Source organism: Ictalurus punctatus, chromosome 2 (assembly GCF_001660625.3).
Source record: "Ictalurus punctatus breed USDA103 chromosome 2, Coco_2.0, whole genome shotgun sequence".
Lineage (NCBI taxonomy): Eukaryota > Metazoa > Chordata > Actinopteri > Siluriformes > Ictaluridae > Ictalurus > Ictalurus punctatus.
Window position 1 is genome coordinate 11,121,622 of NC_030417.2, and position 27,825 is coordinate 11,149,446.

A 27,825-nucleotide genomic window follows, 5' to 3' on the forward strand; every position below is an offset into this window, starting at 1 on the left:
AAGATCAGATGGCATTTTATGACAAATTTATTCATAAAACCATGAAAATCCAAAAGGTTCACATACTTTTTCTTGCCACTGTATGTGTGTGTGTGTGTATATATATATATACACACACACACACACACACACACACACACACACACACAGGTGCATCTCAAAAAATGATAATATTGAGGAAAAGTTATTTTTTTCTGTAATTTAATTCAAACAGTGGAACTTTCATATATTCTAGATTAATTACACAAAGTGAAATATTTCAATACTTTTTTTGTTTTAATCTTGATTACGGTTTACAGCTCATGGAAATCAAAAATCCAGTATCTCAAAATTTATAATAAGAATTTATAATACAGAAAGGTCGACCTTCTGAACAGAATGTTAATTTACACACTCAATACTTGGTCAGGGCTTTAATCCTTTTGCATGAATTACTGCATCATTGCGGCGTGGCATGGAGGCACTCAGCCTGTGGCACTGCTGAGGTGTTCCGGAAGCCCAGGTTGCTTTGATAGCGGCCTTCAGCTCGTCTGTATTGTTGGGTCTGGTGTCTCTCATAGATTCTCTATAGGGTTCAGGTCAGGAGAGTTGGCTGGCCAATCAAGCACAGTAATACCATGGTCAGCAAACCAGTTACTAGTAGTTTTGGCACTGTGGGCAGTGTCCAAATCCTGCTGGAAAAGGAAATCAGCATCTCCATAAAGCTCGTCAGCAGATGGGAGCATGAAGTGCTCTAAAATCTCCTGGTAGATGCTACCTTGACTCTTGACTTGAGAAAACACAGTGGACCAACATCAGCAGATGACAAATAATCACTGACTGTGGAAACTTCGCACTGGACTTCAAGCAACATGGATTCTGTTCCTCTCCACTCTTCCTCCAGACTCTGGGACCATGATTTCCGAATGAAATGCATATTTACTTTCATCTTCCCCTTGATTGTGGTTGTGTACTGAACCAGACTGAGAGATTAAAGGCTCAGGAAACCTTTGCAGGTGTTTTGAGATCTGATTAGAGCTCTTCTCAGGTCAACATTTCTGTATTATAAATTCTTTATTCGAATATTTTGAGATACTGGGTTTTTGATTTCCATGAGCTGTAAGCCGCAATCATCAAGATGAAAACAAACAAAGAAAAGGCTTGAAATATTTTACTTTATGTGTAATGAATCTAGAATATATGTATATGTACTTATATATAAGTATATCCAATACAGCTGAGTTTAAAAAAAAAAACCCTGGGTGCTTCTCAATACTCAAATGAATGCTTCCTCATTTCCTCGCTTCTCCGTCCTCCAGCCCGTGACCTGGAAATCGATTGAAGTCAACCATCTTGAAGGACGTATCAGTTCTCTAATTACACCATGAGGATGCGAGGAACAAGGAGTGAGGAAGCTTCCAGCGGAGCTAGGAGCGAGGATACACAAGTGTATCCTATACATTTACGTTTATTCATTTAGCAGACGCTTTTATCCAAAGCAACTTACAAATGAGAAAATACAAGCAAAGCGATATATCAAGCAGAGAACAATACAAGTAGTACTACCATACAAGATATTTAATTGAGTTCCAGAAGAAGCAAAGTGTGCAGAGTAGAGGTGTAAGTGCCAGAGTAAGGTTTTTTTTTGTTGTTGTTTTTTTAAATGGGTTGGTTAGGTGTTCACGGAAGAGATGGGTCTTTAGGTCTTTTTTGAAGATGGCAACAGATTCTGTGGTCCGGATTGAGGTTGGAAGTTCATTCCACCACTGAGGAACAGTTAGTTTGAATGTTCTTGAAAGGGACCTTGAGCCACGCTGAGTAGGTACTACTAAGCGGCGGTCGTTGACTGATCACAGATTGTGTGAGGGAACGTAAGCCTTCAGGAGAGAGTTGAGGTAGGAGGGTGCTGTTCCAGACAAGGTCGTGTAGGTGAGCAACAAGGCCTTGAATTTGATGTGGGCGGCTACAGGAAGCCAGTGGAGGGAAATGAAAAGGGGTGTGACATGGGTTTTCTTGGGCTGGTTGAAGACAAGGCGTGCTGCTGCATTCTGAATCATATGAAGGGGTTTGATGGAGCTGGCCGGGAGGCCCGAGAGTAGTGAGTTGCAGTAGTCCAGTTTTGAGATAACAAGAGCCTGGACTAGTATCTGTATAGCCTGTTCAGTGAGGTAGGGTCTGATTTTATTGATGTTGTAAAGGATGAACCCACAGAATCGTGCAGTTGTTGAGATGCGGTCTGTAAAGGTCAAGCTGTCATTGAGAATCACCCCAAAGTTCGTGGCCGTCCTGGTTGGCTTAAGTGTGGTTGAGCCAAGCTGTACAGAGAGGTTTTGGTTGATTGAGGGACAGGCTGGGATGATGAGAAGCTCAGATTTTGCCAGGTTGAGCTTAAGGTGGTGTTCCCTCATCCAGACTGATTTGTCCGACAAGCAAGCAAAGATACGTGCAGAGACGGATGGATTGTCAGGCTGGAAGGACAAATAGAGCTGGGTGTCATCAGAATAGCAATGATATGAGAAGCCATGAGACTCAATCACCTGCCCCAGAGATGTAGTGTAGATAGAAGAGCAGTGGACCCAGAACTGACCTCTGTGGAACGTTAGTTGTGAGTTGCTGAGTTTCAGAAATACCTCCCCTCCATGATACCTTGAAGGATCTGTCTGAGAGATAGGATTCCACCCAGCGCAGAACCGTTCCGTTGATGCCCAGGCTGGAGAGAGTTCACAGGAGGATCTGATGGTTCACAGTGTCGAAAGCAGCAGAGAGGTCGAGTAGGATGAGGACAGATGATCTAGAGGTTGCTCTTGTTAGTCGTAAAGCTTCAGTGACAGAAAGCAGAGCAGTCTCCGTGGAGTGATTGCTCTTGAAGCCAGACTGCTTGGTGTCCAGGAGGTTTTTTTGTGTGAGAAAATTGGAGAGTTGATTAAAAACAGCTCTTTCAAGAGTTTTGGAAAGAAAAAGGAGGAGGGAAACAGGTCTTATAGTGGCCAACCACAGCAGGGTTAAGTGATGTTTTTTTAAGCAGTGGGGTATCCCTGCTTAAATGAGGTAGGGTATATGCCAGTAGAGAGGGATGTGTTAAAGATGTGTGTAAGTGCAGGTAATAGCATGGGAGAGATGGACTGAAGAAGGTGAGAAGGGATACGGTCAAGAGGACAGGTTGTTGGACGGCTAGAGAGGAGGAGTTTAGAGACATCAGTCTCTGAGAGGGAAGAGAAGGAAATCAGTTGGGAGTTACATGGGTTGAGAACTGGTTCCTGATTGATGTAACCTTGTTGGTAAAGAAAGTGTCAAAGTCACCTGCAGTGAGATAGGGCAGGGAAGGGGGAGGATGGGGACAGAGAAGAGAAGAAAAGGTTTTGAAGAGAGTGTGGGTATTGGGAGAACTGCCAATCTTCTCTTGGTAGTATGTGGCTTTAGCAATGGAGATGCTATTGGAAAAAGAGGAGAGAAGTGTTTGGTAATTGGTTAGGTCAGTTGGATTGTTTTTTTGTAATTAACACTTTTATTGATACACAAAGAGACAAACAACATATATAATAAATCAAACTATTTTAACATAAATCCCCACTATAACCCCTCCCCCTACCAACCTCCCACCCCACCCTGGTCCCCCCACAAACACCCCTGTGATCAATAGAATATAAACTCACCTATCCAAAAAAATAAAATAAAATAATAATAAAAATAATAATAAAAAAAATACACACAATTAAATTAAAAAAAAAAGAAAGGAAAATACAATAATCAAGTATAATCATAGACTAAACTCTAAATTATACTCTCCACCACCCCTCCTCGAGATTACCCCAAAAACGCCAAATAACTGCTCCATTTCTTCCTGAAGGAACTCCCATCCTTCTGCTCGACCCCTCCTCAAAGGCAGCCACCCTCCCCATCTCCACACACCACTCTGGAAACGAGGGCGTTCCATCTGATTTCCATCCCCTTAAAATAACCTGCCTACCAATTATCACACTGGTCAAAACCCAATCTTTTTTGTACCTATCCGCCAATTTTGTGACCTCCCCATCTCCCAAAATACAGAGGCTAGGGCAGAATGAGATCCGAGTGTTCAACACCTCACATTCAAAGCTCTGCACCTTCAACCAAAATTCTTGGATCTTACAACACCCCCAAAAAACATGGGTGGTGTCTCCATCTTCTGAATGGCATCACCAGCAGGTGGGTGTGTCTTTACGACCGAGCCTATACAATTTAGAGGGGGTCCAATCAGTAAGGAGTAATACACTGATGCTTCATGTCCTCTTCCAAAAGCAGAAATCACCTCTCCCAGAGTATCTGCTGCTTTAGGGGGGTGCATGCTACTCCCAAAAATAGTACAGAGCAAGTGGCGTAATTGAAGATACAGTACTTAAAAAACTGAGATCTGGGGATCCCAAAATGTTGAACCAATTTTTCAAAAGATATCATCACACCACTTCCATAAAGATCACTGAGTGTATTAACCCCCCTCGTGATCCACTCTGAGGTCAGTTGGATTGTTAGATTTACACCATTTAGTTTCAGATACTCTTAGTTTGGCCCAGTTGTTATGCAGAGCTTCTGAGAGCCAAGAGGGTGATGTGCGAGCAGGTCCAGAGGTTAGGTGCAGATGCTGTCAAGAGAGGATGTTAGGGTGGAACATAGCATGTCAGTTGCGGACTTTAAGTCAAGTGAGGAGAGGTGGCTATCAGAGGGAAGTAAGGTTGTGACAACGGAGGAGAAATGTGAGGGGGAAAATATACAGAAGTGTTTCCTGTCGAAAAACCTGACAAATGTACAGTATAAATTCCCCTCCTTCTTTGCATCTGCCACAGTCTCAAGCAATGGTGGGAACTCTAACCACTTATAAATGTAAGTATGATGCATGAAGTTATTTATAACCTGCAATAAAATGCAAGGTTGTAAATGCAGACTGTATTGATGTAATAACATGTACAGTGGTGCTTGAAAGTTTGTGAACCCTTTAGAAGTTTCTATATTTCTCCATAAAAAACATCAAATTTTCAAAAAAGTCCTAAAGGTAGGTGAAGAGAACAAATTAGACATGTGAGACCAAAATATTGTACTTGGTCATTTATTTATTGAAGAAAATGATCCGATATTACATATCTGTGAGTGGCAAAAGTATGTGAACCTTTGCATTCAGTATCTGGTGTGACCCCCTTGTAAACGTTTGCGGTAACTGTTGATCAGTCCTGCACATCAACTTAGAGTGATTTAATCCCATTCCTCAGTACAGAACAGCTTCAACTCTGGGATATTGGTGGGTTTCCTCACATGAACTGCTTGCTTCAGGTCCTTCCACAACATTTCTATTGGTTTAAGGTCAGGACTATGACTTGGCCATTCCAAAACATTAACCTTAGTCTTCTTGAACCATTCTTTGGTAGAACGACATGTGTGTTTAGGGTTGTTGTCTTGCTGCATGACCCACTTTCTCTTGAGGTTCAGATCACAGACAGATGTCCTGATGTTTTCCTTTAGAAATTGCTGGTACAATTCAGAATTCATTGTTCCATCAATGACGGCAAGTCGTCCTTGTCCAGATGAAGCAAAACAATAATATTGCCACCACCATGTTTCACAGATGGGATAAGGTTCTTATGCTGGAATGCAGTGTTTTCCTTTCTCCACACAGAACACTTCTCATTTAACCAAGAATTCTATTTTGATCTCATCCATCGACAAAACTTTTTTCCAATAGCCTTTTGGCTATTGACCATGTTATTTTTTTTTTTTTACCAAACTGCAGACAGGCAGCAATGTTTTTTTTTTTGGAGAGCAGTAGTTTTGTCCTTGCAACCCTGCCATGCACACCATTGTTGTTCAGTGTTCTCCTAATGATGGACTCATGAACATTAGCCAATGTGACAGAAGCCTTATATGGGAAGTTACCCCGAGTTCCTTTGTAACCTTGTTGACTATTACACGTCTTGCTTTTGAATCAATCTTTGTTGGTCGACCACTCCGGGGGAGGGTAACAATGGACTTGAATTTCCTCCATTTGTACATGGACTGAAATTTCCTCCATTTGTACATGGACTGCTTAAAGATTTTGTTTTTTTCCCCCCCATTTAGTACTGCCCTACTACAGAAGCTAAATAAGGTATTTACATGTCTCGCAGAAGACAAAAATAATAACAGTTTACACCAATCATCCTATTCAACAGTTTACACCCCCTGGCACTTAATGTATAGTGTTGCCTTCTTGAGCATCAGTGAATGTTTGCACCTCATATAATAGTCGTGTATGAGTCCCTCAGTTGTCCTCAGTGTGAAAAGATGGATCTCAACATCATATAGCCGCTGATGGAAAAGGGTCAAATAAATGTGGAATGTGCAGGACCTGGAGGATTTTTCTGAAGAACAGTGGGCAATTTGACTGCTCAGGACAAATGAACAACTATCACAATACAAAGAATCAATCGTGGATCATCCAGATAATGACGCACAGTATTAAGAATCAAAGGTATGTTAACAATTGAACGGGGTTATTTTTATAAATTCCATTATTATCTTGTGGACTATATGTAAACATCTGTTATGTGAAATAGCCTATTCAGGACAGTACTAAATAAAAAATAACATTGTGTTAAAAATATTACGATTTTGCAGATTCTGCAAGGGGTATGTAAACTTTTGGGCACAACTTAATTAAGCTAAATGAAAATATTTTGTCTAATTAAGTTTAATGCATATAAGGGAAAACAACCATTAATGTTGTTAGATTATGACCCTAGATATGATTTTAAAAAGAGAGAGTGTTCACACTTATGCAACCAGGTTAATACATTTTTTTCCTAAAGCTTTTCTATTAGTTTTTTCACTTCAATTTTGTTGGTTGATGTATCAAATTAAAACTGAAAGAAAAAAAAAAAAAAAAAAAGACCTGACATGATTTATCTTTGTGCCATTAAAAAAAACACAACAACAACAACAACCCAAAAAGCCACAACTTAACCTTGATATTTTAACAGGGATGTGTAGACTTTTTAATCCCCCTGTACATTCTTGGTTATTTGCAATGCCAGTCAAATTATCTCTATGTGAAAATAGGCGGTTCTTGGATACAGTTATTAACAAAACCTATCAGACGATAAAGCTAGATATCTGGCTTGTGGGAATAGTGTGGGCATCGACAGGAAACCAGGAGAAACCACCCTGCACATCCTGATATCCTGCACTGTTATGGCAGCTCTGGAATGATGTTGGATGGGATGGGATGAGCAACCACATAAACAGTGAAACAAACCAAACATTCTTGCTATGTTGTACAATACAAATGTTGTAAATGAGTAAATATATAAAGGGGGCCTGTCAAATTTTATTTACAGTAAAACCAAACAATAGATTGAAGAAAAAAAGAACAGAAAAAATGAATACAATGGGATCATTCTAACTACTTGGCTAGCAAAAACATATTCTTAGGAGCTTCTTGTTCAAAATATAGTATATAGCACATATGTGCTACAATTATTGACAGCCTTTAAAACAATTTTTGGCTTTAACCAAATATGAAGTTGCACACACCTGCACACACACTTCTGTCTTGCTTTTACTTACTTTTCTGGTTGAGTGTATATTGTGTGCATGTTTGCTGTTGCTTCTCACCATTTGTTCACCTTTTTTTCCCCTTCTATTTCCATATTTGAGGACTTGTATGTTTTCTGCTTATTATTATTATTATTATTATTATTATTATTATTATTATTATTCAGGGGCAAGCACTGTAGGCCACTCAAGTGCTCTAACGCCGCCAGTATGTGCATCATTTGGACACATGCCTACAATAATAACTCCAAAATATAATGTCATAGAAAGTTTATTCCATTTTCTTCTGATTCCTAACAGAGAGGGTCAAGAGCCTTGCTCAAGGGCCCCAACAGTGGCAGCTTGGCAGTTTAGAGGTGTGAACCCCAGACAGTCTGATCGGTAACCTAGCACCTAGTTCTTGGCTGACATTTTGGTTTCTCTAGGGGGTTGGTTGTCTTCATGTCTACATGTTAGGAATGCTGATGCTTGTCTCTGAAGCCAGTACATTGAGCTTCCTCCTCAGACCTTTTCTGTTTGTATGCAGCTCAGCTGGTCTTTATACTGTTGAGGGCTCTGGAGAGTAGCAGATCATTCAGATCCATTTCAGCTCCACTTCCTGTAATGACAGGTTGTGTTCCAGCTGGGACACTGTACACTCCAGCTGCCTGATCAGTAGTGTGTAATTTGGTAAGTGTTGATCTTCCTCTTCAGAGCCCTCCTCCATGATTTGGTCAAGGTTTCACCCCTCTTTACCAAGTGCTTTACCAACCATTCTAGAGCCAGTCCTCCTGCTAATAATGGCTCTTCTGTCTGAGGTGTTAATGTCCTCCATCACCTTGTGTGCTGAGGCTAGCTTCCCAGCCTTTGAATGTGACGAAGCCATCACGATATACATTTACAGTCAGAATAACCAATATCAAGCTTCTTTCCATCTAATCATTGCAATCTCCCATTACGAAGGCCATGTTTTTCTGGTGGCTGTATTAGGTCCAGAGAGCTTGTGCCAAGTATTGTTGTGGTTTGTGTATAATTTATGACTAATGATGGTCACCTTGTCTTCTGCTCGAATCCAGTCTTCTGTGAGGGTTTTTGGATGATCCGTATTTTGCTTAAGCTTAAATGTTTTTTGCCTGTGCACATCAGTTCTTTTGAGCGTTTTCTGTAGCTATATTTACACTGCTTCCAAGGTTGGACTGCTACATAAGATTAGTGCAAGAGTGTTTTGGCAATTAACACGAAGTTCTAACCTCAGCAATCTATTACAGTTAACTGCAGAGAAGTTGATTTTATGAAATTTTGGATGCTTCAAATCCTTTCCCTGTCCTTTGCTTTGGTGCATCTTCACTTTTGATAAATTAAAGTTTGCCAGAACGTAAAATGATTACACGCTTGCCTGGTAAATGCTTACAAACTACAATAAATATCCCCTAACTGCTTTAAAAAAAAAAAAAAAAAAAAAACCCAACCGCCAAAATAAATACTCTCTTACTTGCTAAATAAAAACACATTAAATATATATTATACAATATTTATTTATACATACACATATACACACACACACACACACACACACACACACACACACACACACACACATTAAATATATAACAGTATATGCATTACTTTTTATGGATGCCCAAAAAGTACTGAATTAAACTAGAGTCTTAAATATTAGTAATAAAAACTCACTTTCACTGCACCTTATGATTTCTGTTACTCACTGCCTTAGACAATATTTTACTTGTGTTTACTTTTGATCATAATGTTTTAATTAGACATTACAGATCTTACTTGCGCTCCCACTCTATCACCGCGTCTACACCGTGAATGAGGAGCAACGAGGCCTCGTTACTAACGCATCACTTCCGTTATAATAAACAACAGAAGTTACACTTTGCAATGAGGAGGGCAAATACGCTGGATCTTGATTACACAAACATCCCCAGCGCGTACAGAGCAGAGCCCTGCCCCCACCTCGGCTACTCAGACCACATCTCTGTTATGCTAATTCCAGCATACAGACCGCTCATCAGATGCTCCAAACTGGTTTTGAAGCAGATGAAAACCTGGCCAGCAGGAGCCGCTCTACAGGACTGTTTTGAGCACACTGACTGGGGCATGTTCAAGGAGGCTGCAAACTGACAGCAATTCCACCAACTTGGAGGAATACACGGCTTCAGTGACAAGCTACATCAGCAAATGCATTGATGATGTCACTGTCTCCAAGACTATCACCACACGCTCCAACCAGAAGCTGTGGATGACTGCGGAGGTGCGAGATGACTATTGAGGACCCGAGACTCCGCCTTCAGGGCAGGTGACAAGGCGGCCCCAAGAACAGCGAGGGCCAAACTGTCCCAGGCCATCAGGAGACAAAGCATGCACGTGCCCACAAAATCCAGTCACTTCACGGATAGCGGCGAGACACAGAGCATGTGGCAGGGCATTCAGGCAATCAGCAACCACAGGACATCATCACCCACCTGTGACAGTGATGCCTCCCGTCCAGATGCGCTGAACAACTTCTACGCTCAGTTCGAGGCACAGAATGATGTGGCAGCGAGGAAGACCACCCCTCCTCCCAACGACCAGGTTCTGTGTCTAACCACGGCTGATTTGAGTCAACCCACGGAAGGCTGCAGGACCAGACAACTTTCCTGGCAGAGTGCTTTGAGGACGTGCAGATCAGCTAGCAGATGTTTTCACTGACCTCTTCAACATTTCCCTGAGCAGTGCCATCGTTCCTATGTGCTTCAAGGCTACCACCATCGTCCCTGTGCCGAAGAAGTCTCCAGTGTCCTGTCTCAATGACTACCATCCCGTCGCATTCACTTCCATCATCATGGCTCGTCATGAGGCACATCCCTGCTGCCCCACTCACTGGACCTGCTGCAGTTCGTGTATTGCACCAACCCCTCAACAAATGATGCCATCGTCACCACCCAACATCTGGCCCTCACCCAGCTGGACAAGGAGGACACCTACATTCGATTGCTGTTCATAGACTTCAGTTCAGCATTCAACACAATCATTCCTCAGGACCTGACTGGAACGCTGAACCTACTGGGCCTGAACACCTCCATCTGCAACTGGATCATGGACTTTTTGACTGGGAGACCTCAATCAGTCCAGATCGGGAACAACATCTCCAGCACCACCATGCTGAGCACTGGCGCCCCCCAGGGCTGTGTTCTCAGTCCACTGCTGTTCACTCTGCTGACTCACGACTGTGCAGCAATGCACGGCTCCAATCACATCAAGTTTGCCGATGACACAACCCTGGTGGGCCTCATCAGCAGGAACGACGAATCAGCATACAGAGAAGAGGTGCAGCAGCTAACGGACTGGTGCAGAGCCAACAACCTGTCTCTGAATGTGGACAAAACAAAAGAGATGGTTGTTGACTTCATGAGAGCACGGAGTGACCACTCTCCACTGAACATCAGTGGCTCCTCTGTGGAGATCGTCAATAGCATCAAATTCCTTGGTGTTCACCTGACTGAAATCCTCACCTGGTCCCTCAATAACAGCTCCATAGCCAAGAAGGCCCAGCAGCGTCTCTACTTTCTGCAAAGGCTGAAGAAAGCCCATCTCCCACCACATTCCACAGAGGAACTATTGAGAGCATCCTGAGCAGCTGCATTACTGTCTTGTTCGGAAATTGCACATCAGATCGCAAGACCCTACAGCGGATAGTGAAGACAGCTAAAAAGATCATCGGGGTCTCCCCCATCACAGACATTTACACCACACGCTGCATCTGCAAAGCCACCAGCATTGTGGATGACCCTACACACCCCTCACACACACTTTTCACCCTCCTGCTGTCTTGAAAAAAGTACCAAAGCATTCGGGCCCTCACAACCAGTCTCTTTAAAACTTGATGCAAGTGAAGGATGTGTTCCTCAGGGGTATTGGAATAAACCAAAATATAGTCCATGTAAGTGATCACACTTTCCCCCAACAGGTCCCTCAGAACATCATTTATGAGACACTGGAACACTGAGGGGGCACTAACGAGCCAATACGGCATGACCAAATACTCGTAGTGGCCATAGGTGGTAATGAAGGCAGTTTTCCACTCGTCTCCGTCTCTGATTCAGATCAAGTTATATGCACTGCAAAGATCTATTTTCGTGAAAATTGTTGTGGCTCTGAGCTGTTCCAGGGCTGCAGGAAACAGGAGCAAGGGATAACCGTATTTGACAGAACCTTCATTGGGATCTCGGTAATCTAAGCATGGCCTGAGGCAACCTCCCTTCTTCTCCACAAAGAAGAAACCAGCTGAAGCAGGGGATGTAGAGGGTCTGATGTACCCATGTTGGAGAACCTCCTGAATATACTCCCCCAAAACTTGTTGCTCTGCCATTGAGAGAGGATACACCCTTCCCCAAGGTGGAATGATTCCAGGAAGGACTCTCCAGGAATTGTGGACTCTCCCTTTGGTAGCTGGGAACCCCCACTCTCCCCAATGTCAGAGCGAGTCTTGAGTGGGCACTGCTGGATGAGATTAGTATTCTGTCCACAGTAAAAACATCAAAACTCTCAATGTCATCTCTCCGTTTCCTCTTCGCTGAGTTGCATAAGCGCCCCAGCTGCATAGGTTCAGAGGTTGTGCACATTGCAGTGGGAGCTCCCTCACTCCAGAATTTGCAACGGCTCTAAAGCAGGTGATTGACACGAATGGACAAGTCTATGAGTGAACCGAGGGCGAGTTGCTCATCAAGGCAGGCCAACTCCGTGAACACTTCTGGGTTTAATCCGTTGCAACACACGGCTTTCAGCCCAGGTTCGTCCCATTCACTCCTCATAGCACTGGTCTGAAATTCCAAGGCGTATTCTGCTATGCGGCAGGGACCTTGAGAGACGGTCAGGAGCTCCTCTCCCGGTTGTTTGCCCTCGAGGGAATGATCAAAGACGCATCGAAACAACCCTGTGAACTGTTCATACAAGGAGATGGGCTCGCTGCCTCGCTCCCATACAGCTGTTGCCCAGGTGAGAGCTTTGTCAGTTAGCAGTTCCATGAAGTGGATTATCTTGCATACCTCCGGCATGCTGGCGTAGCTGGTGAAGAACAATGAGCATTGCAGGATAAAACCCTTGCATCACACCAGATCACCTGCATACTTCTCTGGCGCTGATATCGGAGGAAATGGGGTTCAAGTCTGCATGACTGCCGATGTGCTCTGGGAAAGTCAAGTGACTTTTTCGACCAGATAGGTGAGCTGTTGGTGGTGTTCTCCCATGAGCTGTCGTTGGGTGTCAACGGCTCATCACCAGTCCAGCGTACCTGCTACGTCCATGTTACAGCAAAGTATTCCATCACGTAATGGAGGCACAGACAGAAGCAAGTGCACGTATGGGAATATAATAAAATAAGTCCAAAGGATCACTCAGCAATCAAGGTACATATTCAGGCAAGGGACAATTGATCAGGCAAACAGTCCAAACTAGGCAAGGCAAAGAGACAAGGTTGTAAACGAGAACAAAGTCAAAACCAGAATAAACAAACACTATCAAGGCTTGGTAACGATAGAGACAAAAGGCAGCCGAGCATATATTTCACAACTAGATAGTGAATGAGAGCCTCTTAAAAGAAGTAGTGTGCGTGTATCTAAATGGAATCGGATGTCTCGAATTAAAACCCTGGGGATTGGATCAGGCCATGTTTGTATTCCGTGCTGCGTTCTGGGAAAATGGAGTGGCTGCTTTGCAGAGATATGACAGTATGAATGGTCCTACACACAGTTGACTTTCCCTACATACTCTGCATCACCCACATTATATACAGAAAACTCCTTGTGGCAAAAAAAATGAAGGGCAATACACAAAATGTGCTCAGTGTTAAGCGCTGATCCACAATGTGTCTAATTGGCAGTGTGAAGTTTCAAAAGGTTTGTTAAATAAATTAACGATTCTCATGAAAAACAGTAACACTCCTGCAAATATTCATCTGGATATTCTTCAAAAGGACAAGGTATGCTCCGTCAGCTCTCTGAAACAAACTAATCCTGAAACTAAACCTGCTCCAGACCAAATTATGTTCCGAGAGTGAACTTAGATACCCTAAAAGTTACCACTGTCTTTGGAACCGAAAGTTGAGGTTATCATTTAACTCTTAACTTAAGTAAACTTACCCAGGTAAGTGGCAGAACCTGCTTTCTGGAATTCCCCTGTTCTTGGTGAGGTCACTGTGGTACCCCATTTTCTCCACTTGTTGATGATGGCCTTCATGCTGTGCCACGGTGCATATAACATTTTGGAAATACTTTTCTACCCCTCTCCTGATCGATACCCTTCAACAATGAGATCCCGTTTATGCTTTGTACGCTCTTTGTGGACCATGGCTTCAGCAGTCTGATGAAACCAAGAACAGACGATATTTATTGGGGTTAATTAGAGTGTAAGTGACAGTAGTCCCAGGCAAGCCCCCAGTGTTTCCTTTCTGCCTCCAGACCATCAATGGGATTACTCAGTAAGATGAGTTCTTTCTGCTGCTCCAAGCATGAGCATTCACCCTTACCAGGATGATTCAGTATATGCGGAGTCTTTTTTACATCACCAGGAAGTGTGTGGCATATTTAACAGCCATTTAATGGTTAATGGAGGAAGATAAAAAGGAACACTGTTTCTCTACAATACACATATACATAGATATATATACACACACATATGTGTAGCATGCAAACAAAACATCTTTAACTATAATACCAATACTGCCCTGCTCCAAAACTTTATACTTAAGGATGTTTTTAACATTTTCGACCTCCGTGCATTCAAGCCACAAAACGGGAAAAAATATAGATGCCTCTCTGTACGTCTATTATATGAATGATCTCAAAACAGCAAAGTGTATAGTCAATGTTACAGTTTTAACAAGCGAATATGTATGGAAATAGAAAATTACAGGAAATACTAGTATATACACAGTATAACTTATTTAAAAGTAAAGAAGTGCTACTTTGTTTACTGTTGATACTTTTAGCAGCCATGTTTATATGTAGTCATATGCTGAACTTTTACGAGTATTAATTCTGAGTTGAGCGTGTTTTTTCTGTACTGTTTTCCAGTTGGAGGTTGGAAATTCCAGGTTACGAGATTTAGTCAATTGAAACATTAACCCTTCAGCCTCTACTGCGTTTGTGTAATCTGGTGTCACCCAGAACACTTCAGTTCATCAGTAAAAAAATTACACATACATACCGGCAAAAGCAGATTGATTTGATATTTTTAATTACCATCAAGTTGTCATTCATTTTTTCTTTTTCATTCTTAATGAGTTATGTAATGCGATAATCCATCTTGCTTATAAACACTTTATACATCGTGACTCCAGTTATTAGCATTAAAAAGTATATAGGTCATGTGCATTTGAGAACATCTCAAGCAAATGACATGACAAATCATTAGCAAAAGGACAATGAGAACCATGTAAACATCATGATTCAAGAATACAAATTTCTACAGGACACACAAGAAACAGTAATTGCATAATTTTGCACATTTAATTGCATGTATGGCCCTATAGTAATGTATATTCTCTGTTGTCCTTCAAGTTTTCCCCTCATTCCCTTCATCAGCATAAACTTTCAGATAAAGAGAGGGAGTTAAAGGGAAGGACCTGAACGTTTTCATCAGTTTTTTGCTTACAGTTTACTTTTAAAGTACCATTTAAGTAACTGTCTCTTTTGGGCGAGTCTTCATTTGTGGTTCTGTGGTACTGCTTGCATTGTACACTTCTGTCAAACATGGTGGGAGCCACCTTAAGTTTATCATTGTAATCTTGCACCAAAACAGAAGCATTTGCCACATTGCTTTTTATGTGGTTTAATGCTTTGTCCCCTGACTTATGTGTTCCATCATCAATCATGCAGTCTCTGGGCGTCTGAGGTAATGTGCAGCACTGACCTACAGAAAGCTGCGGAGTGTGAGCTCGAGCATTTATGGCATCAGGTGGGGGTTTACATGGACTGGTTAAGTGTGATTCATCAGCTCTAGTTGGGTCCTGTGTTTGATGGTGCAATGTGGGCACATTACATCCCCTATGGTAGCAGCCATGCTTTTTGAGACAGCTAGTTATTGTGGTTGGAGCCTGGGAACACTTATGGAAATGGGCAGGAACACAGTGGACATGGTTCACATCATGATTCATAGTTGTGTGCAATGTATTTAGGGTGGAGAAGATGCTCTGATCTTTGGCTACATGATTGCCTGTTGAAGCAAACTGTGAAGCTGGGCATGGACACTCTTTTTCTTGCATACAGGTGTGGCGATGGGTCCAGTGTGTGCTCATTTTGTGCTGGGACAAAAAATGGCCACAGGTACAGCCATTATTATAAGAGTAATTATGCAGATATACAGAATCTGTGTTCTTCATGCCATTAGGATCAGAATTTTCTTTTACACAGTCTATTTTGTTGTTCATTGGACAACAAGATGCATGTTCAGGTGCACCTTCATTGTTTAGTTGAGTACATGCATTTTGGACCTCCGTTTTTTCCCCATTTCTAACATTAGCTGCCAATGGCTCCAGTTCAAACTCTACCACTTGTCCCCTGGTATCTGACTTGTATTTGCTTGCCTGGCAGGGTTTTCCTTCGCAGTAGGTGGTCGATGAGTCAGAGGCACCTGCTTTGAAAGCATGACACTTCGCAAACAAATTAGGCATAGGAATCTGTCCACAAGTGCCCTGTGGACCGATACAGCGACACATGCACTGAAAGAAGAATGTAGAAAAAGCCCAACTGATACACATGATTAGCATCAGAAATGTACCAAGCTGGGTGTAAGCCAGTACTGTGGATGGCATCATCATTGCTCCAGCAATAAAAGTGGTGAGTGCTGCCATGGCAATGGCTGAACCCATTTTGCTCAATGAAAAAACCACCTTCCCTTCCCTATCGGGTTCTGGAGCAAGACGGTATGCTACACCATAATGAACTGCAAAGTCCACAGAAAGCCCTACAGCTACTGAGATAGTAACAGACTCGAGTATATTAAGTTCCCACCCCAAAAGCACTAATGATCCCACAGTTACAAAAATGGTTCCAGCGATAGAGATAATGGCATAAAGGCTAATAATGATATTACAGGTAGTTAGGAGCATAACACTGAAGGCAACCACCACTGACAGTGCCATGGCAATAAGTGTTCCACCAGACAGACTATCCTGGAGGTCATAGAATTCCAAGTTGCTGACAAACCAACCATAGCTTAATCCATCTGGAGCGTTCTTTAACTCTTCCTGGATCCAGGAATCCACCTCATGGTAAAACAGATGCATTTTTTCATATGCTAAGGTGAAGTGATATGTACTATGAAATTCAAGCACGATGGCACGGATTGTATCGTTAATGTCAAATCTTGGCCCTGGTGTCTTACTGTCCAAATGATAGCCAGTGCTGCGATCCAGCTCCATAATAGCTCGCTTGATGCATAACTCAAAAACATCCTGTTTGTAGGGGAATGTGGACTGACTGCAACATGGGTAGACTCTAGCCTCATCGCAGTCTTGGTTCTCCATCCACTGCTTAAAAGTCTCCATGAAGCAACTGGTGAAATCTTGTTCATTAGACTGGAACACAAAGCTTTGGTTCCTGAGCTTCTGACAGAAGTTGAGAATCCATACTTGGCTGGCAGGGCTTGCAATGTTAAAACTTGTGTCAAGTGTCAGTTTACCTTTATTTTTGGGGTTCATGGGATCACCACTGTCTATTGGAATAACACCCCATATTATGGTAATAGGCATGTGGAGATCTTCTCCATGGTGGACACGTTCGAACATGAACAGTTTTTTGTATTCTGCATCATAGCGTTCAAAAGGATGTGTGGAGCGAAATACTTGAAATTCTGATAGCTCCAAGGAAGGTAGTTTTATTTTAGGGCTTACACAGACAATATACGCTCCAACAGCAGTTATGACCAGGAACCAAAAGAGCCACAGGTAACGCAGCTTGATTACAATGCATGGCAATACCTTTTCAAAGAAAATGCGGGAACACTCTGATAGAGCAAATAGGCACTTGTTGGCATTCCGATATATGCTCTTCAAAAAGCTTGTGGTGTGATGCGGTGACCTGAAGCACATGAAGATGTTAAGCAGGTATCGCTCATGAAGAATCACCACAGCAGGTAACCAGGTTACCATCAGAACATAGTTGACCAGGATAGCAGTGCCTGCATAGACACCAAAGCAGCGGATGGCTGTAATGTTGCTGACGTAATTAGCATAGAAGGCAGCAGCTGTAGTGAAGCTGGTGACAAACATTGAAAGAGCTGCATGATGAAGTGTGACATTTACAGTTTCAGAGAGCTCAGTGTTTGGCTTGTCAATTTTTGTGTAGTTCCACACATCACATAACACAAAAGCATCATCCGCGCCAATTCCAACAAGAATGATTAATGCCGTAAGATTCATAAAGGGGAAGAATTCAAAATTGAAGACAACCCGATAAAGAACATAGGCGATAATTAAGGAGCTGATGATGGCAAACATGGTCATGATGGTGATGAAAACAGACTTGGTGTATACACACATAACTACTAGCACAATCACAATTGCTATTGCAGGATACATAGTATCTGTAAGAAGGTAGTCCTGGAACAAATTGTGTTTGATGCCAAACTCTATACCAGTGACAGTGGTGATGCCATCTGTGGAGTTCCAGTTCTCAAAGTTGTCCAAGTAAATGTTCATCATACTTTCACCTTTCTCTGTGGGAGAAAACAGCATGCTGTATTTGAGATCGGGTGGATGGAATTCAACGCTCTTTGGGTTAAGGAAATCCTTGTCCACTAAGAAATGTAGGATATGATATACAGCATTGTATTTGGTGCACTTTCTGGGGACACTGGCACACTTGAACTGGTCTTTCCTGCGGGTATTTACATCCCAACACTCTGGACCTAATGTGCTATTATAATAGTACTTGGCACAAGAGCGTAGGACCTTTAAGGTAAGTGATACATCCCTTTCTGTTATCTTTTGGCAGGATGACTTGTTGGTGAGCACAGCTATGTAGTTCCCCAGGGTCCAGCTAGGACAACAGGAGGCAGATGTGGCACGCTGACACAAACTCCAGTACTGTGGATGGGATCGAACCTGGAGAAGACATGATTATTATTAATGTGCTTATTTTATCAATGCCTAACAGTGCAAGCTACCAGCAGTTAGACCGCAAATTTACAGTGCTTTTCATAAATATTCACCGACTATTAACTTTTCAACATTTTTTTTTTATTGTTATGACCCAGAACTGAAGTATTCACCCTTCTTGTTGTGTATAATATAAAAACATGCACACAAATCTTCAGTGTGAGATTTAACTAATTAACCACAGACACTTTCCACTTTTATAATAATAAAAAATAATAATAAATTTTTAACAAGGGTGCCAATCATTTGTGCTATAACCAAAAACGTGACTAGAAGCCAAACTTGCAAAGTCAGTTTTTTGTAAATTAAAGAACTGAAGTAAATTGGGTCTTATCAGGCAAAGGTTTTACAGTCTGGCCCAAAAATATTTGTGCTCTGCATGGATTCAAGTTGAGAAAATGAAAATGCAGTTGTAATCTAGAAATTATATACAAAATTAAATTAAATGTCAAAAACATCAGTTTCCAGACGTGATTCAAAGAAGGCTGTGTAGGACATCTGAAAGAATTTTAACAGATATCAAGAAGAACAGGCAACAATTGGTCACGCAACCAAACAAAATTAGAACAAATCTGTCCAAAAAAAAATAGTGTACTTCATTTGTCCTACTTTTGATTACATTAGCCAAGTGTAAGGAACATGAAACAGGAATAATAAAACCCAAGAATTCAAGAACACATACCCTGGTATTGTCGAAATTGCACATGGATTTTATAGCGTGTATATTCCACAAGTTCTTCCCTTCAGCAGAGGTAAACACAATTCTAGAGTAGCCGTCACCTGTTAAGACCCAGTTGGACAATAATTACTCAATAGAACGCTAGTTACATATGTAACTGCAGTTCTATAAACCCAGATAATGGCCAGGAGCCCCCGGAAACACCTGGATATCTCATAGGGCATGTGCACATGTATGCCAAAAACGTCTAATAAAGTCATGTAGTGACGTATGATGTATGATTTGCAAGAAAATTCCACAGACAAACACACATTTTTACCTGGAACATTCTCGCCAAGTTAGTGCAGGTTCTGAGTAACGAAGAACCCTAGCAGATATCCCAAGGTTCGTAAACTCAGTTAGATACATAACTAGCTTTTCATTTTGCCCCTCCAAACTGCAAGGGGTGAAACACCCAGATGGATGTATGCAAACAGTCTCATGAGGAACAGGACTCAACTTAGGACTTACCCTGAAAGATGCTGAGAGATGACCACCTAACTAACACTTTCACGACTAGAAAGCGCAACTTTAACCTTGTAAAATCTGGAGAGGGTGCCTGGTGATGTCCAGGTAGTTGAATAGATGTCCTGACACCTTTCTATAAATCCCATGAACAAGATAGTCCTTATTGTGACATGCCTCTGAACAAGAAGTATGAGTGCCCAGTCAATCAGCCATGGCAGATAAACAGTTGGTCTGAGGATTGGATGGGTGCTGTCTGGTTTAAGCAATATTGTATGGCCCATATGAGGCACAATGTTGAATCAACATGAGTGACATCACTTTGGGCAGAAATTCTATATTTAACTACAAGGTTACAGCAGAGTCATCCAGCCACCAATGAAGGCAAGGCTGAAATGATCAATAGCAAAGAGAGACCTATTTCAAGTCAGCATTGTGCATATACTCAAAAGGAGAGCCTTCTGAGGGAGGAATTCACCCTGAACAAATTGTATGTCAATATTGATAATTAATTTGATATTCTATAGCATCCATTATTTATTTTTAATGAACACGTTGGTCTATTTTCACTTTGGTTAATAGATTCATACAATATCATCAATGCCATATTAGTGCCAATGGGAATTAACCACAGCCCTTTTCTTTAAACTGCTCAGCTCATTCACTGACTCGAGTCCAACTTTTGTTATCTCCACTATGTCTACACTGAATTTCTCATTACTATGATGTTTCCATTAAGAGACAAGGGAAAGGCCCAATGCAGGGTTGCTAGGGTACCATGGAGGTACCATGCCCAAAAGCCACCGACCAAAATGTGTCTAAAATTCAGTGCTCATTTCCAATACTTCTGACAAAAAATTTTATCAAAGTATTTAACAACTTTGAAGTCTGAGTGAATCCTTGATGCAGGGAGAGTAGAGAGAGAGTGTTCAAACATGTTGCAGACCTCTAGATTCTGGCTGTACTTTGTAAAAGTAGATGAGAACAATAAATTTGTAAATAAATTTGCATATAAAAAGCAGCACTGCCCTGTTTGCCCTTGCTTAGGTTGCAAGTGACCCTAGTGGTTATCCAGTGTTCACCCCTCCTAACCACCAGTGATGGTGTTCAATACCTGGATAAACTTTATAGCAGTGGGCAGGGCCATAACCACCATAGACACTGAGGGGGACAAGTCCTCCCCAATAATCAGATATGGCCAACTTTTCTTCCTGTGCATATGCGGCTCCACAGTGGAGCTACCAAGCTCCTTGGCATTCACATCCTGAAAGACCTCACCTGGACAACCACCACCAGCTGGCCAAGAGAGCCCAGTAGCACCTGCATTTCCTCTGGCATCTGAAGAAGGTGAACATCCCTCCATCCATCCTCACCACATTCTACAGGGGCACCAACGAGTGAGTCCTGACTAACTATCTGGTTTTGAAATTGTAACATCTCCATACACAAGACCCCACAGAGGATAGTGCCAAAAGCTGAAAGCATCATTGGCACGCCTCTACCTCCTGTTCAAGACTTTTTCAACTCAAGCAGCTCTGCTGATGGCTCATCATCATGTGCATGTAGTCTGATGTGCACAAGCGAGAAGAAAAAAAAGTGGGTGTAGGGTGGTGGTGTTTATTGCAAATACTGTGTCATATGTCAATATGTGACTTTGCTGGAAGTCTTGGCATGCATGCACACATACAGTGACAAGGAAAAGTGTGTGAACCTTTTGGAATTTCATGGTTTTCTGAATAAATTTGTCATAAAATGTGATCTGATCTTCATCTAAGTCAAAGGTATTGACAAATATAATGTGTCTAAAATAATAACACAAAATAAATTCTGATCCCTCATGTCTTTATTGAACACACTCATTCAACATTCAAAATGGCAGTGGAAAAAGTAAGTGAACTCTTAGAATTAATAACTGGTTGACCCCCCCCTCCCCTTGGCATCAATAACCTCAACCAGGTGCTTCCTGTAGCTGTGGATCAGACCTGCACATCGTTCAGGAGGAATTTTAGCACATTTTTCCTGGCAAAACTGCTTTAGCTCTGTCATAGTCTTTGGACGGAATGGCTTTCTTCAAGTCATTCCATAGCATCTCTATTGGGTTGAGGTCTGGGCTCTGACTTGGCCACTCCAAAAGGCCGATTTTGTTTTTCAGAAGCCATTCTGTTGTGGACTTGCTCCGGTGTTTTGGGTCGTTGTCCTGTTGCATCACCAAACTTCTACACAGTTTCAGCTGACGTACAGACATTCTCACATTATCCTGAAGAATTGTCTGATATACTTGGGAATTCATCTTCCCCTCAATGATTGCAAGCTGGCCAGGCCCTGATGCAGCAAAGCAGGCCCAAATCATGAGGTTTCCTCCACCATACTTTACGGTTGGGATGATGTTTTCATGATGATATGCTGTGCCCTTTCTATGTCAGATGTAGTGCTGTGTGCTTTTTCCAAATAGTTCAATCTTAGTTTCATCAGTCCACAAAACATTTTGCCAATACCACTGTGGAGTGTCAGTGTGCTCTTTTGGAAACTTCAGGCGTGCAGCAATGTTCTTTTTAGTAAGCAGTGGCTTCCTTCGTGGTGTCCTGCCATAGATACCCTGCTTGTTCAATATTTTACGTATTGTAGACTCATGAACAGAGATGTTAGCCAGTTCCAATGATGCCTTCAAATCTTTGGCTGTCATTCGGGGTTGTTTCTTTACCTCACTGATGAGTCTTCGATGTGCTCTTGGTGTCATTTTGACTGGAGGCCCACTTCTTGGTAGAGTAGCAACAGTCCCAAAGTGTCTCCATTTGTAGAATGTTTGCCAAACTGTAGCTCTTTTTGGCTAGGCATGGCTCACATAAGCATGTGCTTCTCGTGCAAAGCAAACTCCAAAAGTCTGAGGGGTTTTTATCAGTCAAAGTAGCTGTAGTCCACATCTTCAAACTCATTTTCTTAATGAGATTCCAGGTGTGCTAAAACCTGACTCCAATGAGCTTTTTGAGGTCATTAACTAAAGGGTTCACATACTTTTTCCACAAGCACTATGAGGTTTTTTTTGGTTGTTCTCAATAAAGACATGAGGGATCAGAATTTCTTTTGTGTTATTATTTTAGACACATTATATTCGTCAATACCCTTGACTTAGATGAAGATCAGATCACATTTTATGACAAATTTATTCAGAAAACCATGAAATTCTAGAAGGTTCACATACTTTTTCTTGCCACTGTATAAATGGATGTATCCAGGTGTTTCACAGTGGCTCTGGCAGTTAGGAAGGGCAAAATAATATTTACATTACATTTTGTGCTAAATTTCATAGTCTTTAAAATCTTTACCTGGAACATCACAGAAGAAATTGTCTTTACTGAAGTCCCATTCTGCTTGTCTTTTATCTCGTTCAGAGTGATCCTCTGACCACCTCTCTTCTTGATGACTAAAACCATAAGGCAATGCCAGAAACACAAAAGCCAAAGAATTTACACATTTATGCATCAATATAATGGAAAAAAAACTTTGCTAATTATTTATATGTGATACATAGATAAACTGGATATAATTTTGTTTTAAAAATTAAATGACCCAAGTTTGCTCTGTGGTGTGTAACAAGGTCCTGTTAATTTACAGTGCATCTGGAAAGTATTCACAACGCTTCACTTTTTCCACATTTTGTTATGTTACAGCCTTATTCCAAAATGGATTCAATTAATTATTTTCCTCAAAATTCTACAAACAATACCCCATAATGACAACGTGAAAGAAGTTTGTTTGAAATCTTTGCAATTTTATTAAAAATAAAAAACAAAACAAAAGCACATGTACATAAGTATTCACAGCCTTTGTTCAATACTTTTTTGAAGCACCTTTGGCTCCAATTACAGCCTCAAGTATTTTTGAGTATGATGCTACAAGCTTGGCACAGATATTTTTGGGCAGTTTCTCCTGCCCAGACATGACGCTTGCCTTTCAGGCCATCAGACCAGTGAATTTTGTTTCTAATGGTCTGAGAGTCCTTCAGGTGCCTTTTAGCAAACTCCATGCGGGCTGTCATGTGCCTTTTACTGAGGAGTGGCTTCCTGGCCACTCTACCATACAGGCCTGATTGATGGAGTTCTGCAGAGATGGTTGTTCTTCTGGAAGGTTCTCCTCTCTATTCAGAGACACGCTGGAGCTCTGTCAGAGTGACCATCAGGTTTTTGTTCACGTCCATGACTAAGGCCCGTCTCCCCCGATCGCTCAGTTCGGCCGAGCAGCCAGCTCTAGGAAGAGTCCTGGTGGTTCCAGACTTCTTCCATTTACGGATGATGGAGGCCACTGTGCTCATTGGGACCTTCAATGCTGCAGAAATGTTTCTGTACCCTTCCCCATATCTGTGCCTCGATACAATCCTGTCTCGGAAGTCTACAGACAATTCCTTGGACTTCATGGCTTGGTTTGTGCTCTGACATGCATTGTTAACTGTAGGACCTTATATAGACAGGTGTGTGCCTTTCCAAATCATGTCCAATCAACTGAATTTACTAGCGGTGGACTCCAATCAAGTTGTAGAAACATCTAAAGGATGATCAGTGGAAACAGGATGCACCTGAGCTCAATTTTGAGTGTCATGGCAAAGGCTGTGAACACTTATGTAAATGTGCTTTTTTTGCTTTTTTATTTTTAATAAATTTGCAAAGATTTCAAACAAACTTTCACTTTGTCATTATGGAGTATTGTTTGTAGAATTTTGAGGAAAATAATTAATTGAATCCATTTTGGAATAAGGCTGTAACATAACAAAATGTGGAAAAAGTGAAGCGTTGTGAATACTTTCCTGATGCACAGTATGATAAGTATTTCAATATAATTGTTAGCACACCCATATGCATTTTAATTGACATTCCAGAATTCCAGTACAGTCAAATGCACTTTTCAGTCCAATTTTTTTTAAATATCAGTTTTTTATAATATATTTTTGCTGTAAGTAGAGCCAAAGATAAATGACTCCGAGATAACTGCCACTACACTAGAGGTCCTAATGAAATAAGGATAAGGATAGTAGTAATGGCAGTTATTAGTGGTAAGAGATTCGGAAACCAACTGCTACAAACTAAAATTAAGTATACTGACTTCCAATGCTAAATGTCTTGCACAATAAAGTCAAGAAGAAGGATTAATAATATATTTTTGAATTACTTTCTATTTTGGTGTTCTCTGTTCTATATGAAAATTGAGCTAACTTATCTATATTTATCAATACAAAGTTAGAGGGTACAAGAAGTATCAGTAAAAAGAAAAATATTAATTCATCTATATCTTGAGCTGAGCTATAACAAAAATTACTTTCACAAATAGGGTTAAAACAAGGGTAATTATCAACTTCCAGATAATTGAAGACCTGTATAGGTTAAGAAGATGGAGGGCTGAATTGACCAGAAAAAGCATTAATGCCAGTTCATAGCATAAATTTGCCCTTCAGGCTATCTCTAAGCTCCATGGATATTGAGATGCTGTTTTTGAGATGCATGCAGGGCACCCTGTCACCTCTTATAACTGTCAGGATACCTCAGTATTTGGAAGACTGGCTCCCATGTTCTTCCACCAGAGAACAGGCCATTCAGTTCACGTACAGTCTCCTCACATACATCTTGAAGCTCAGTCTTACAGAAGAGCCCCCCCCCCCCCCAAAGTTGTTGGGATTGTTAATTGCAACCACAGCGGTGGTTGTCTTAATCAGTAGAGACACTCCCTCTTCTCAGTGAAATGGGCACGCACCCTGATCTGCAGGAGAAGCCTTTCTCACAAAGCGCTAGCCTTTTTGAAGTGGCTGCTGGATAATAGCAAGTCCCTATCTACACTGAAAGTGTACATGGCTGCAATATCGGCACATCACAGCCCAATGGATGGAACTTTGCTGGAAGCTCATAGGCTTATAACAGGGATTCTGAAAGGAGCTAGCCATCTCTATCTGCCATGCTCATACAAGAGCCCAGCGTGTAATCTTCTCCTCATACTGCTGTCCATTAAGACCTCTCCATATCAATGCACACAAAATGCAAATCTGACGGGTGTAATGTAAGACAGCCGTTTTACTGGCAATCACCTCAGGAAAAAGGGGGGAGCAACTACATACTTTGGCAATGAGCGTGCCCTACATGTGCTGGTGGCCAAATAATTCTGGAGTCATCTTGTTGCTCAATTGTTCTAGACAAGCAGGGAGAATAAACAAAGTATTCCTTAGAAATAAACAACACTCTAGTTAAGTTTAGCTGAACCAAGCTATGAGAACTTAAATTAGCATACAGCCTTCTAGCTAGCTAGCTGGCAAAGGAGCACTGTTTCACTCTTCTAAATAAACCGTATGGCGTCTTTAGAAAAAAAAAAAAAAAGATCTGTGTCACAGGGTGGAATACTACATTCAATTTAGTGGGGTAGAGAAGGGAATTCTGCAGTTTATTCTATTTGAGCACAGTGATGCAGGTCAAAAAAGGCTTGGAATACAAATTAAATTCATTGATGTCATTTCACAAAATAGCCCAATCTCCAACAGAACAAATAAAACATAAAAGTTGTGACTTACTTCATACTAAAAAAAGACAGCATCATGAAGACAAAGGAGCTATCAAAAGTCAAGGACACAGTTTTGAAAAAGTTATTTAAAAAAATCCCAAACTTTGATCATTTCATGGTGCACCATTAAATTAATTCTTTAAAAATGTAAAGAATATGGCACTGCATCAACTCAGCCTAGAGGTGGTTATCCACCAAAGATAGTGAGTGACCAGGTAAGGAGGACAATAGTCAGAGACACAACCAAGCAGTTAAGCAAGGAACGCTCCAAACAGTTGGGCTTCAGGGAAGAGTAGCAAGAAGAAAGCCATTACTGAAAAAAAGCCAAGCCTGGTGGTGGAAGAATCATTTGGTGGGGACAGTTTTCAACATGAACTGGGAAACTCATCAGGGTTGACGGCATGATGATTAAAGCTAAATATTGTGCAATCCTAGAAGTAAATGTGTTCCAGTCTGCAAGAGACTTGACACTGGAGTGGAGGTTCACCATCCAACAGAACTACGGCCCTAAACACACTGTCAAAGCTACCATGGAAGGGCTCAAAACCAATAACCTGAATGTGTGTTAGAATTGCCTAGTCAAAGCCCAAAACTCAATTCAATCTGACAGACTTTGAGCAATTTTACCAGATCCAGATGACAGCTGACAGAGACATAACCCAAAGGATACCAAGTATTCACTCAGGTGGTATATAGTTGTGCAACAAACACATGGCTCTTTTATGTTTAATTATTCTGCTCCCTCAAATGTTGTGTGTTATGTCAAGCAAATTAAGTCCATTTCAATTTCAGGCTGTAACACTACAAAATGCTCTACTGTACATGGGCTTTAAACTTGTGCTTACAGTGCCCTCCACTAATATTGGCACCCTTGGTAAATATGAGCAAAGAAGGCTGTGAATTTTTTTTGTTTGACTTTATTGTTTAACCTTTTGATAATTTGGTCAACAAAAATGAATAAATCAGAAAAATACTCTGCTCTGCATGGATAATTCAAGCACAACACGGGTTAATACAATTTAAAAAAAAAAAACTTTGTTAAATATAGGTGTGCAACAATTATTAGCACCCCTATGAATTCATATGAGAAATATATATTTGAAGTATATTCTCATTGATATTTGACTTTTTTTAGTACACCTGGGTGACTAGGAACAGGAAATTGTTCAACCATGACTTCCTGTTTCACAGGGGTATAAACATGAGGTAACAGGCCAAATTCCCTTAGTCCTTCATAACAATGGGTAAGACCAAGGAATATAGCTGTGATGTGCAGCAAAACGTTGTTGAACTTCACAATGTGGGAAGTGGCTATAAGAAAACAGCACAAGCATTGAAAATGCCCATTTCCACCATCAGGGCAATAATTAACAAGTTCCAGTCAACTGGAAATGTTATGAATCAACCTGGAATTGGACGTGTGTCTATATTGTCT

At 41.3% G+C, this 27,825-nt stretch overlaps 1 protein-coding gene across 3 annotated transcripts in view; it reads right to left on the reverse strand.

Annotated features, from left to right (window-relative positions):
- Window positions 1-14,734: 14,734 nt before the first annotated feature.
- The window catches only part of disp1 (dispatched homolog 1 (Drosophila)), a 31,583-nt gene continuing 18,492 nt past the window's right edge, over window positions 14,735-27,825 (reverse strand). For 2 of the 3 annotated variants that reach the window (XM_017457111.3, XM_017457102.3), the window contains exons 6-8: window positions 23,180-23,277; window positions 19,356-19,453; window positions 14,735-18,619 (exon numbers count right to left, since the gene is read on the reverse strand). In XM_017457111.3, the coding sequence (XP_017312600.1) occupies window positions 15,095-18,619; window positions 19,356-19,453; window positions 23,180-23,277 (3,721 nt within the window). In that variant the 3' untranslated portion in view covers window positions 14,735-15,094. The remainder of the gene's footprint in view (window positions 18,620-19,355; window positions 19,454-23,179; window positions 23,278-27,825) is intronic. The other variant, XM_047152103.1, reaches the window with a different exon arrangement.